A 13,196-nucleotide genomic window follows, 5' to 3' on the forward strand; every position below is an offset into this window, starting at 1 on the left:
CAGCCAGAGAAGCCAGCAGTAAAAAAATGCTTTCTTTGTATGGTGAGCTATAGTATGAATGGATAAAATGGCAACGCAGTGTTGCTGAATTATATAACAGATGAGAGATTTGTTTGTGGGAAAAAGGGATAGAGGGCTGGTTGTGGTGATGGTGTTGTGGGAGGTGCAGGACGTTTGTATTTGTGTCCGTCCGCTGATTTGGTTAATAAACTCAAATAGATTACACAACCTGAAGAAAACGGAGTTGAGCTCGCCCCAGGAAGAAATAAGATTAAGCATATTTCTCCCTTTCTGTCTCACCCATACATATCCTCTCACATTCCCGCCTCCCCCTTTTTTTCTTTTCTCCTTCCTCTTGCAGATTTACGATGCTTATTAAGACTCTGTTTATGCCCTGAGCTTTCTCTCCTACACTGTCTAATGATAGATTTGCAATATTCATGCCCATTTCCTCCACATTCCCCTGGTCAAGTTCCAGAGTGACAGCAACTTTGGTGCTTTTTCACGATAAACCCAGGAGTGGACTTGTTGCCTTTAGATAATGGGCGCCACTGCCAGAGGAGAAAGAAAATGTAGCCTTTTTCTCTGTGCTGAGAATATTTACTCGGGAATCTAACCAATAGACAGATCTGCATTTATTTTATGATTGGAAACATAAAATTGGATGCTGCAGCTGTTTTTAAAAGTGTAAAGGCTAAGGAGCTTTAAAGATTATTTCCTGAAATACTCATCATGCAGATTGTAAACCACATAACATCATTTATTTCACAACATAGAAGCAGATTGTAAACCATCTACAGGCATGCACAGTAGCTGCACATGTTACATTCATTTTTGCCATGAAGAGTTTTCATTGTGTGCCTCGCCTACAGTACACCACGTGGGTGCATGGCGAGACTGAAGAATAATCAGGGTTGAGAGAAAGATTCTGAGAGTGATAGAGATGAAAGAGGGAGCAATTGTTTCTGGGATTCTGTTTTTTTTTTTCTGCAGTTGCACAAATCCGCCTTAGAGCCTCAGTGTTTGTTCCTCTGCTCCATAATGTGCCGAAGGGTGGGGAGGGAAAAGTGATCACTGTTTCAATAGAAATCGTTGGACAAATGTGTTTGTTGTTGGAAACAGGGCAGTCTCCACCAAAAGTAAAACATTTCCTGATAAATTGACCTTTCTCAGGCCAAGGCCCCGTCATCTATAAATGTCCTCCCATCACTGTCTGAAGATACGGATAATTAAACCATTGACATCTCACATTCAAGCTTTGACTGAAAATCTATAGGCATTCAAAAAAGCAGATGACTTGCCAAACAGGATACCCAGGCACCCCCCCCCTCCTTTGCTGTGTCATTTCCCCTGCATTTCTTTCTCGTCTTTAAGCCCCCGTGCATGCATCACCATTCCGCCCCAATTCAACCAAGTTTGGAAATGACGGGAGGATTATTAGATTATGAGATTCACCAACCATGTCTTCTTGCACATCTGTTAAGTCGTTTGTTAGAGATTCAGGCTGGGCCAAACCATCAGGCCACCCAGTCGAGCGTGTCGTTATACAGAAATGAGACTGATTGGAATTCCGTTTCAATTCCACCAGGTTTCCGCAGGAGCTGAGCGTGGGCAAGATCAGCGCTGAGATCACGTGGAACCTCTTTGCCCTGGATATGAAGTATGCAATGGAAGGTCAGTAATGCTGATGATCAGACAGTGCTCTCTTGCTTGAGGCCGTGTGTGTGTGTGTGTGTGTGTGTGTGTGTGTAAAGGAGTGAATGAGAGAGGATATAGATTGATTGAGTGTTAGTGAAGTATAATAGGCCACACTTTACAACACAACATAATGGGAAGTCACCACTAAATGTGTAACTACATGTTAGCTATTCACTGAATAAGCAGTTTGTTTCCAGTGTAACTACTGAGGATTAACGTTAACTGTGTTATACCTTTTTTGTTTCTGAGTGCTGTTTATTGGCTGGTATCACAGTGTTGTTTATCGACATTGTCTGGCTGTGATCAGCTCTACTGCCTTTCTCGATTACACTTCCCTGATTTCACTCCCTATTGATCACTATAGAGAAACTGGAACTTCTTTTGATCCAGATAAACACATGACCAATGGCACAATCATGGTGTGTGTGTGTGTGTGTGTGTGTGTTCTGTATTGCAGTACCTATGTGGTCCAATTGTTTTCACAAGCAATATGAGATAAGAGGAAAATGTGTAGACAATTTACTTACTTACTTTACTTAATTTATTTACTTTGTGGGACATTTAAGGTATAAAGTGATTTACAATTCAACCATTATCTTCAGTGGGCAGTTTTAGGTAGGCAGTAGTGAGTCAAACAGTATGTATCCCCAAAACTTAGCATAATTGTGGATACACAGCAGCCATTAAGTTTGCACTAGTCATTTCTCTGTATTCCTTTTATGGCCTAATAAACACAGTATTGACATATTGTATTACATTATAACTGTATAATGCAATTAGTAAGAAGAATTGCCTGCAGTGTACAGGCTAAAAGCATGAAAAAGGGAATTTCGCACCATATGAAAGAAGGGATTTACAATCTGTAATCTAGTATGAACCAAAATAATCAATCAACTTCTTCCACTATCAGTAATTACTCATTAGTTATTTAGAGCGTCAGTTCATTCAGTGTAAAGTCATTCTGTAGCAGCCACATTGTGACTAATTTAAACTGTAAATATGCCGCAAAATGTAATTCACATTAAGTATTCTTGTAAACCTCAGTAGTTTAGTATATACTTTGTCAACGCGAGTAAGACAGCAGAGACTCACAGTGATCAAGCAGTAAATTACTTATCTGCTTTCCTGGCAGGAAGACAGATGTGCCTCGTTCTAACGTGGGTTTTGACTTCAATCCCCACCCCCTCCATCTCCAGCTCACCTCCCAAAAGACAGCAAATGCCTCCTGGAGGTAGCTGTTTTTTTCAGGTTGGAAGCTTCTGGATCAAACCCCCCAGGATATCAGGATATATGATGGGGAGGCGAAATGCAGAAGAGAGTTAATGGGACAGGGGTGTGAATGAATGTTAAAATGGCTTTGTGTGTGTGTGTGTGTGTGCGTGCGTGCGTGCGTGCGTGCGTGCGTGCGTGTGTGTGTTTGCACTCAAGGACTCAGCAGGGTAGCACCCTGGGTTATGACTTTGTGTGAATGTTTGCTATGAAGTTGTACTCAGCTAAAATTGCCACAATGGTGTCTCTAAAAAGCTATGAGGCTAGTTACACACTTTGATCATGGTTGCCAAATTCTTCTCGCTTTTTAGAAGATTATTCCAAACTCCATTTTGGAAATCAGAGCAAATGCATTGCACCTCATATAAGGGATTATGTGGTGCTCTCTGCCGTGGCCCCATTATATAGTTTGATGCAACAGTCTCTTTTCATGCATATCTTGCCCGGTCGAAGTTGAACCTGTGAACCATTTCTACATTGAATTGGACATGACAGAGGGCATGATATTTGCTACTTTAATGATGACAGAAGAGGTGGAGAGGGAGCAGGAAGAGAAATTTGGATCTGATTGAGGTCAAAGTTTGGGAATGCTCTTTAGACTGTGTGTAAGGGAAAAGGCAGACAAGGACCAAAAGAGCTTATTGGTGATTTATGCGCTGCGTAGATGAGGGCGGCTGACAGAGACACCCTGAAGGAGGCAGGCCAGAGTGTTCTTCTTTGTTGGTCTGTGTTTGATTGTCTGTGCTTTCTCCGTGCTAAGCCATCTTGAGTTGCCATGGCAACCATGTGCCAAGTGACAACTCTGCAAACCTATATGCGCACACATGCATAAAGGAAGCATATACATTCTGTACATACAATATTATCTTATAGGCCTTTATGATGTGGTTTTAAAGAGATGTGAAGTCAATAATACTAACCTTTTTAAACGATTCCACGTGTATCATTTTTAACATTCACCATATTCTTGTAAAATTGATACCATGGTGCAGTATTTACTGAAAACAAAGAAGGCAGCAGTGCAGCCTCCATCTCATACTAGAGCATTGTTAAAGTTATGTATTTTCAGACTCCCATTGCCATCTGTCATCAACAGGATGTTGTTACCCTGTCTCCTTCCTTTGCCCTAAAGAGAAAAAGTATTGTGAAAATGATTCTTCCATCAAACTTGTTTCATCATCTGGCAATGCAATGCTCGATGAGACTCTGTTTTTACTGAAGGAATAGTGGCCTCTATACTGAATGTTTTGTGTTGTAACACAAAATCCAACTCACTGACATAATGTAAATTAAGTGTACAGTCCAACCTGATCTAAATAAATGTGTTAAATAATGTGTTTTACAAATGAACAGTTGTTGGTTCTTTAGCTATCGACAGAGCTGGAACATGTGTTAGTTCTACACTGAAAGCTGAGCTTTAGCTGCAACATTTTCACTATGAATGTGAACAAAGCATCATTGCACAAAACAATAGACTGTTTTTACTGCAGCACATGTTAAGGAGCATATCTGGAAGAGTATTAGTGTGTACTTTTTCACAGGAGAACAGCATGTATTTAGTCTTATTGTTTAATGTTTAAGGGTTTTAAATGCTTTTTCAAGTGCAAAGAAGAGTTTCACATTTTCCACATCTTATTGCATTCAGTAAATAAATACAGAATGGTGTGTCGTCAGTATAAAGATACACATTGCAATCAATAAGAGGTAAGAAAGATTGAACACTACGTACTTGTGCACATTTACTCTGGGAGCTAAGAAAGAACTGATGAACAACTCAGTCGATTGATAACGTAAACAAAAGCAGCACTTCAGGTTAATTATTTTCCAGCATAGTTTCATGATAGTACAATAACTATTTAGATCATTAGTCTTTTCACTTTTATGACGGATAATATACACAGTTAAGTAGATCAATAAAGAGATGGAGAGAGACAGAGAGAGCAATTGCGCTCTTTGTGTTTGTGTGCATATCTGAGTCAGGGCAGCTGGGCATGTGACCACCTAGGGTGTTACTGACTGCTGTCACAGCAGGTTTGGGCTGTGTGTGTGTGTGTGTGTGTGTGTGTGTCTGATTTGCCTGAGGGTGTTCGTGTTACGAAAGGAGACAAGAATCATGGATGCACTCAGTCACATATACCCTCTTTCTCGCTCCTTGAGCCTGAACCCTCTTCCCCTGCTTTGCCTCCTCTTGCTTCATCTTGTCAGTACATCACTGCCCGCCCACAGCGACACGTGCCAGGAGGAGGACATGACTGTCATGTTCCTCAAAGGAGCACTTTGTATGAATTATTGCTCATTTCTTGTTGGTCCTACTGGCTGCCAGAGTTCTAGGTTTGGTTTGGTGGAGACAGGCTTGTAGTTAAATGAGAGTTTGACAGCTCATGAACCATATAACGGCGCAAACATGCACATAATGTGTTTTACTGTATAGGTTGTAAAACCACATAAAAAAACAGATGGTGCCAGTTGCATCCTGGAAAGCAGAGCCCACTTTTATTTATTGATCCTGTGTATCACTCACTCTTAATATCCCCAGAATGTCAGTATAGTGTGTTTTGTCGTGAGATATGATGATGATGTGCATCTTTAAAATGCTTGAATGTATGAGACACTGACGTTAATATCCGACTATCCTGTCCATTAAATGTTAAGAGTGGCTCATAATACATTGCTGCTGCGTAAACAGTGGGGCTACATACTTTTACAAGCGGATGGTGTTTGTGTTAATTAATTATTAAAGTAAATTATTAAAAGTATTAAAAGTAAATTGTTCTTTTTATTGGCCTGGTCATAGACACATGCATGTTTCTGTCACATGCATACATGTATGTCTGTGTTATAGCTCGAGTAAAATAAAAATGTGTGGCTACAGAAGAGAACACGATTGGTTACATGTAAAAGAACGCAGTGAAACCACAGGGGATTTAATTACCTTAATAACAGCCCACTGCTTTCTGTAAAAGAAGCACTTTGCTTAAGGTTAGAGAAAGATCGTGATTTCTGTTAAATGTTAATAAAAAGATGTCTTAAGTCACTGCTTAACCGACCATAATCTTTGCCTAACCTTATCCAAGTGCTGCCAGTGCCTAAACATTACCATAACAAGTGGATAGCGTATTGTAAGATTGGCTATTTTGGCGAAAAACACATCAGTGTTGTCAGTGAAAATATTACTGATTAGTATCAACATTTTTGTGACTTGCCTGGTACGTTAATTAACAACATTTCCTCATTATGTTAATATAAAATGTAATTCTGTCTGTATTACATTCCCCTCATGTATTTGCTGTTGCAACTTAGTTGTATATAAACACAAGAGACAAGGTTGCCATTTTTTAACAGTTGTGTATGTGTTAAAATGATCAGGAGAAAAGCTGCAGGAAAATGCACAAATGGGTACTTTACGTGTGTGCACGCTCACATTTGTAATCTATGCATGCTGTGCACACGTGCGTCCTGTCGTGTGCATGTACATGCTCCTTTAGTCCTGCATGTACTGTTTACACAATGAATGACAATAATGAGGTGGTAGGAGAAGGTACACAGGTTGCGGCCTGTCTTTCTCATTCAGACAAATGGAAGTAACTCAGAGTGACCTGTTTACATAAGAAGGCACATAGAGCTGGCAGGGCGGCTGACAGAGACACCCTGAAGGAGGCGGGCCGGAGTGGCCTGCTTTGTTGGTCTGCGTTTCTCCGTTTGTGTGTCTGTGCATGCAGGCGTGTTTGTCTGTGCACTTGTGCAAGCGCTCAGTTGTGCAAGTAAGTAAGAAAGAATGAATGGGAATAAAAGAGGAATCTGTGTGTGTGTGTGTGTGTGTGTGTGTGTGTGTGTGTGTGTGTGTGTGTGTGTGTGTGTGTGTGTGTCTGTGTCTGTCTGTGTGCGCACATGTGCATTACTTAATGAAGTCTTTGATGCATCCTCTGCTTCCTGCTCGGAGGCTTTTGGTGCCAGTGCTGGTGCAGAAATGGATGCTGCTAATTTTGGCATCTCTGTGTGAATCTCTGAATGTGTGAGAGGGAGAGAGAATGAAAGTGGCAGAGAGAGGTAGGAGGGAAGACAAAGACGGAGAGGATAAAATAAGAAACTGAGAAAAGGAGGAGGATGTGAGAGAGTGAATGACTATGGCTGTAGCTGAAATCACTCTCTCATTCACTGTTACATATATGTAAACCCTCAAAAGGGGTCTGTAGTTGTAAATTGGGCTTTCAGACACTTATCAACCATCATCATCAACATTTTCGGTGACCATTGACAGACAGGGTCACATACTATTAAAACTCAAATAAATATCATGAGATAAAAAGAGGGTATCACTAGCTGATAAAAGAGGAGGAGATCCCCTGCGTCACCTAAATCAAAATAGTGCCTTAAAGGGTTAATATCAATAACTTCACTGTGTTGTGGCAGCAAATAAGGATTCCTTATCCAGAGGAGAAAACGTAGTGCTACTTTGATGCCTCCAGAATACTTCTGTGATGAAGTTCTACAGTACATACTGTATATCCACTGTATAGCTGTTTAATGGCTGTGGTCTCTGGAGCATGTCATTAAAGATCCAATGCTCCAGCGGCCCATTAACTCATCTTCATCCTGGTGGAACTACTTCACTCCATAGTATATTTTAATGGAATTTCAATTAATGTATCTCTTCGAGGGGAGTTTTGTTTCAACAGAAAGACGTTGTTTACGGGGCTGAGGCATGGCTGAAGGTTGGGTGTTGTAAGGCAGTGTGATTTTAATAAGAGAGTCTTTTCTTCGCCTGTTAGCCTCTAATGCCTTTTCTGCAATTTTCAGCATAGCACTGCACACTCAATTCTGGTGCCTCTGTGCCTCAGCTAACAGCGCATGGCTTCTTATATTGATAGAGTTTATAGTGCACTGAGTGAGCCTTGCAGGTGGTGCATTGATTTCATGTATGCAGATCTCATAAATGCTTAATACATTCTCTCCATCAAATGTAATAAATGTGGCCAGTTGAATCAAAAATAATTATTTTCACTTTGTTGTCAATGATGACATTCTGTGCTGCATTTTTGTGGGTTTAAAGTGCGCAGATCCAACTTTAAAGGAATCCTTGTACAATATGTTATTTTAATGTATTTAGTGTTTCCATTAAATATTGATTATAAATGGATGTACAGATTTAAAATCTGAGGGTAAAATTCTAAAACATTCCACTGCAATGGTCATTCACTATACTGAACCGGAGGGCACTCTTACATTTGTAAGTCATACGTTTGGCTGTGTCCTTACGCATTATATGTTTGAGTCACATCAACAGGAGTTAGTGTCTCTGTGGGCTCTGGTCTGTAGGCCCCTGTGATACAGCTTTGGAGATGTAGGAATTATGTCACAGAGAAAACTATACTGGCCTTGGCTACCATTCTGATCCTCCAGCCTTTTGTCTCGAGCAAGTCTGTCTCAACCACACACTCCTATAGACATATTCACTAAATGGTAATTAGAGGATGGAAATGCTGTGGTGAACCGCTGCAGTTCATCACAATATCCACGGCATTTAAATCAATGAGGCAGAGTGAGTGAGTCTCCTGTGAGTTGGTCCGTCCCTGTGGGCCGAGTCAGACAAGATGACATCCTCACCAGGGACCTTGAGCCTACTCCTCCCTCAGGACAGCCCACACTGTTTACAACCAGCAGGGCAGAAAGGCACACACACAAGTGGTGTATATATGGAGAGACGTGCACACCCAGATATGAGGGCCCTATTTTAACGACCTGATTCCAACGCTCGATCGTATGCGTACTGACAATGAGAGCGCATTCAATCACACTCAGTACTTTTGTTTATATACGTTTACATATGCAGTGGAAACCACTTACAGTGATCACATCTGTCCAGGTCAAATTGTTCACTATAAGCAAATGATTATTAACTTATTAGTATTTATGAATAACTTATTTCTTATTTCTCATGCAGATTACCATCTAATTGACATTTGTATATTTATTACATGAATACAAAGTAATGAAACAGACAGCTCCGCTATTTACTGAATTTTACTGACTGTTTCAAAATACAGTACAGCTGTGTCAAGAACTCTTCAAATGACTAGAAATTGAATAACTGTACTTAGCTTAGTGCTGTAGCCTGAGGTACACCAAGTTTCGCTGCTGCATGTTGTCGGCTCGTGTATGGTAGTTTGTCATAAACTTCGAGGCGACTATGTTCTTTATTGAGAAAAAATGACTTTCTTTTTCGCGTCATGATTTCAATGTGCACGCAGCAGCAGCAGCCTCAGGTAACCAACTGGAAGCAGACGGGTACAGCGAGGCAAAGTGTCATGGGAGTAAAGTAAAAAAAATAGAATTACTGTAGTTTATATTTTTTTCCCCACATATGTATAAAAACACCCAAATTGAACACTCTAAGCAGACTTCTGGATTACTATAAATACATAAGAATTATTTAAACAACTTTTGTATAGGAATAATTCTATCCTAAGCTTTTTGATCTATATAAGCGGTTGATCGCTGCAACTGTGATCACTATAAGCGCTTTCCATTGTATTAGCAAAAGCGCGGGTGAAGTGGAATATAAATAGCATTGGTGCGGTGATTAATCATTATCTTCTCAGCCAGTCACATTATCTATTGAACAGCTGTGCCAATCACAATGGCCCGTAATGAAAATGTCTCCCTAAATGAAGAAGAGGGACCGGACTGGCTTCTCCAGGCGTACTACTGTTGTCCACGAAGTGGAGACTGGCAAGGTGCAAATGTACAGTGCCACAAGCCATTTGCGTGATTGCATAAACAGAAAATTAACTATTGGCAGTGTTGAAAAAATTTAAAAAAGGGATAAAGCATAAGATGTCCCCTCATCCCTATCAAATTTAACCAAACCAATTATAGTCATAATTCTGTTGTATCACATCATATTGCAGTTAACAATGCAGCAGTCAAAACCTGTTGTAGCCGTTGACCTGGTATAATAGGAAAGGGTGGTGGGAGAGTTCAGTGATGTAAAGAGAAGAGTGATTTTTAATGGGAGTGTGTGAACTGTATGTGTCCAATGTATCCAGGATGTCACCGGCACTTTCATCTATGGTTAGCCACGCATAAAACCAGGAAAACACTGGGTTATAACTGGCCAGTTTGATGTGCATAGCAGACCAACATGGTTATTTTCTAGCAGCATGTTGTTGGTCCCATGCATCATTTTCTTAAAAATGAAAAGTGTAGGTACAAGTACATATCTGGCCTGCCTCCTCCATCAAAGGAATTAAAGGGTAATTGCTGTATTTTTAAACAAATTCGGGGGTCTAAATGACAAATAGTTCTGGTAACGGGCTGCCAGCTGAGACCAGGGAAGGTTTTCATACAGTCTATAATCAATTTTGGATGATAAACAGTCATTCTTCTTTTGCTCTTTACAAACTCAGCCTTGTTGGCTTTCTTCTTTGTTTGTCAAAAAATGTGAACTAGTTGAAGAATGTTCCACATATTAACATTGCAGTAAATACAGACCTGGTCCTTAGATGTTTATTCTCAGTGCACAGTCAAAAATCCTTTTCATCATTCACAGTGTGCAGGACACAAACATGCCACACGAATGGAAAAAGCATGTTTCATTGTAACGTCTTTTGCTCCAGTCTTTCTCATGCTACAAGAATAGCACACATTCAAACATGCACATGCCCACACATACACAGCATGTTAAATGCCTTTTTTATTTTTAATGTGTCAATCCATGTGACACCACGAGGAGGCCCCAGGGGGCTGGATTTGCATAGACAGCATAAATAAGTATGAATTGACTTATGTTCCATGATGACAGATTTGAAGTCTGACACCTGAGCTTTAATGAAGAATTAAGTTAAACAGCCTGTAATGACATTTTTGAGGAGGCATTGACTGTGTTTGAAAACACTTGAAATATCTGTCGCCTCCAACATTTTTAGCAGAAATTCTTAGATACACATTTAAAACAATTCTCTGAAAAAACAGATGACTCATTCTGAAGTCAGGCAGCTTCTGCATGTTTTATTGCAATATTTTTAAAAACACTGCCCCCTGCGGCTTCATTTCCCTCGGGTTCTCTCCTCTATTCAAACAATCACATTGGGCCCAGTGAATGGAAAATGATTTTCTTTTGCTTTCATTCAGAGTGTGCAAAGAAGCGCATTCTGTCTGTCTGTGCTTCCACTTTCTAGAGAGAGGATATGAGCTTTATGACTCCCAAACTGAAGAGCTTTGAGAGACGAAAAGCTTTTCAAGAACATAACGCTCTTTTAACCAGACATTTCTGTCTTCATGTCACAGATTTCGAAGCTTGAAAGAAAAATGTTATTGCAGAATATTTGGCTGGCACAATGAAGCATTCTGTTCAGTAAATGAATTGCAGTTACACATGATATAGACCTTTGTGTGTCAGAATACATTAGTATTTAATAGCCTCTGAATTGGTGATGCTGATCTTAGACAATGGTGTGCACTCCTCATGCTGTTCCAAGTAATTTGGTATGGATATTGAAGGATGTATCCTGACATCTTTGGTGACCCTGACCTTTACTCTAGTGCACCCATCTGGCCACTTGTATACAAGTAACGGCAGATCTTTACTTATATGGAGCATTCACGATCTCCAAAGGACGTACAATTCCACTGTGTACTTTCAGCACCACTACTAGTAAGGATCTAATAATTGATAAATTGTCAGTACAGTAAGTTGTTGTTTCTGTAACATATAAAAAGCATAAAAAGTAGACAGCGCATCCAACAAAGCTGAAGACTGCTCAAACTTCTTTCATGCTGTATGTACGAGACCTTGTAACAGTAAATTAATATCCCTTCATTGATTTTATGTACAATATCTGTAAAAATATGACTGTCTCAACTCAGATACACAGAACCTGTTGTTCTTTTTTATTATTATTATTATTATTTAATGTGTATATAGTGGGGCTTATGTGAGTCATGGAAACCTTCTGGTCAAGCAGTCATGTATTATTTTTGGCAGTCCTGTATTATTTTTTTCCTATTTTGGCCAGTACACACTTATTACATTGATTATGTACAGGTACATGTATTTGAGTGGATGTAATGTAGACACACACACACACACACACACACACACACACACACACACACACACGCACACACACACACACACACACACATAGCAAGCTAGCAGAGCCTGGCTGGCAGCACCAAACAAAACACCTGCTGACCTCTACTTTTCTGTCTCCCAGCTGACCTCCATCTGCTTCCTTTAGGTGACTGTGAGTGTGTGACAGTGAGGGTGTGTGTGTGTGTGTGTGTGTGTGTGTGTGTGTGTGTGTGTGTGTGTGTGCAGTCAGAGCTTAGGGCAGAAAGGTTGACAAACTGTGATTGTGTGTGTATGTGTGTGCATGTGTGTGTCCACCCTGTATGTGTATAGGCTGCCTTGCAGAGCCAGCTCAGTTATTAAAGTGGCACTGCCACAGTGGATCCCTCTGCTCGGATATTACGCAGCCTCTGCAGCAGAATAACTGCAGGTCATCTCTAGTAAAACAACCTCGACTCAATATTCACACTGTTTAAGCCACCTGCCCCTTCTGTGACACAGTCTGACCAGGCGAATCCAGGTGAAACCTTAAATCCCTCTGCAATTTCAGCCATCGCAACTCCTTCGTCCATGAAGGTTAGGCGTAGATGAAAGCAGTGATCCCTACCATTTTCCAGTGTTGGGCTCCAAAAGATAATAACTGTAAGGTGCTGGGATCATTGTGGCTTTATCTGCAGAACAAAACCTTGAACAGCCCCCTACTGTGGCTCCTGGGATTTGTGAAAATATGTAAAAATGTAAATGTGTGCAAGTTGAACAAAGTGCACCTCACGCATTTACTATATGAGTGGAGAAAATGACTAGATAGATAGGCATGCTGGCCAACACATAAAATGGTACCTGATTAGTCAGTCAGTGTTGCCAGGTCTGTGTTTTTTTCTTCTAATCAAGGTTCTGTTAAACAGTGTATGGTGGCTATGGCAACCATCCATTTTTTCTTATGCAGTATTTATCTTCACACTCACTGTTTCTGCTACACTGAAAAGTAACACAGGCCTATGCATCAGAGACATTTCTTCAGAGGATACCAACACTGTCAAGCCTTTCAATGAAATGTCGTGAAGCACTATTGTGTTCCATCTGGTTATGCAGTCCCCCTGAATGAGTAATGCTTAAGCCTTGAAACACTGATATTAAACACAACTACATTGTTTATACT

General features: G+C 40.4%; 1 protein-coding gene across 1 annotated transcript in view; it reads left to right on the forward strand.

Moving 5' to 3' along the window:
* LOC139285829 (protein unc-13 homolog C) overlaps positions 1-13,196 on the forward strand; it is a 91,534-nt gene that overhangs the window by 52,983 nt on the left and 25,355 nt on the right. Inside the window, exon 19 of the mRNA XM_070906498.1 lies at positions 1,589-1,674. Within this exon, the coding sequence (XP_070762599.1) occupies positions 1,589-1,674 (86 nt within the window). The remainder of the gene's footprint in view (positions 1-1,588; positions 1,675-13,196) is intronic.

Source organism: Enoplosus armatus, chromosome 1, assembly GCF_043641665.1.
Source record: "Enoplosus armatus isolate fEnoArm2 chromosome 1, fEnoArm2.hap1, whole genome shotgun sequence".
NCBI classification, from domain to species: domain Eukaryota; kingdom Metazoa; phylum Chordata; class Actinopteri; order Centrarchiformes; family Enoplosidae; genus Enoplosus; species Enoplosus armatus.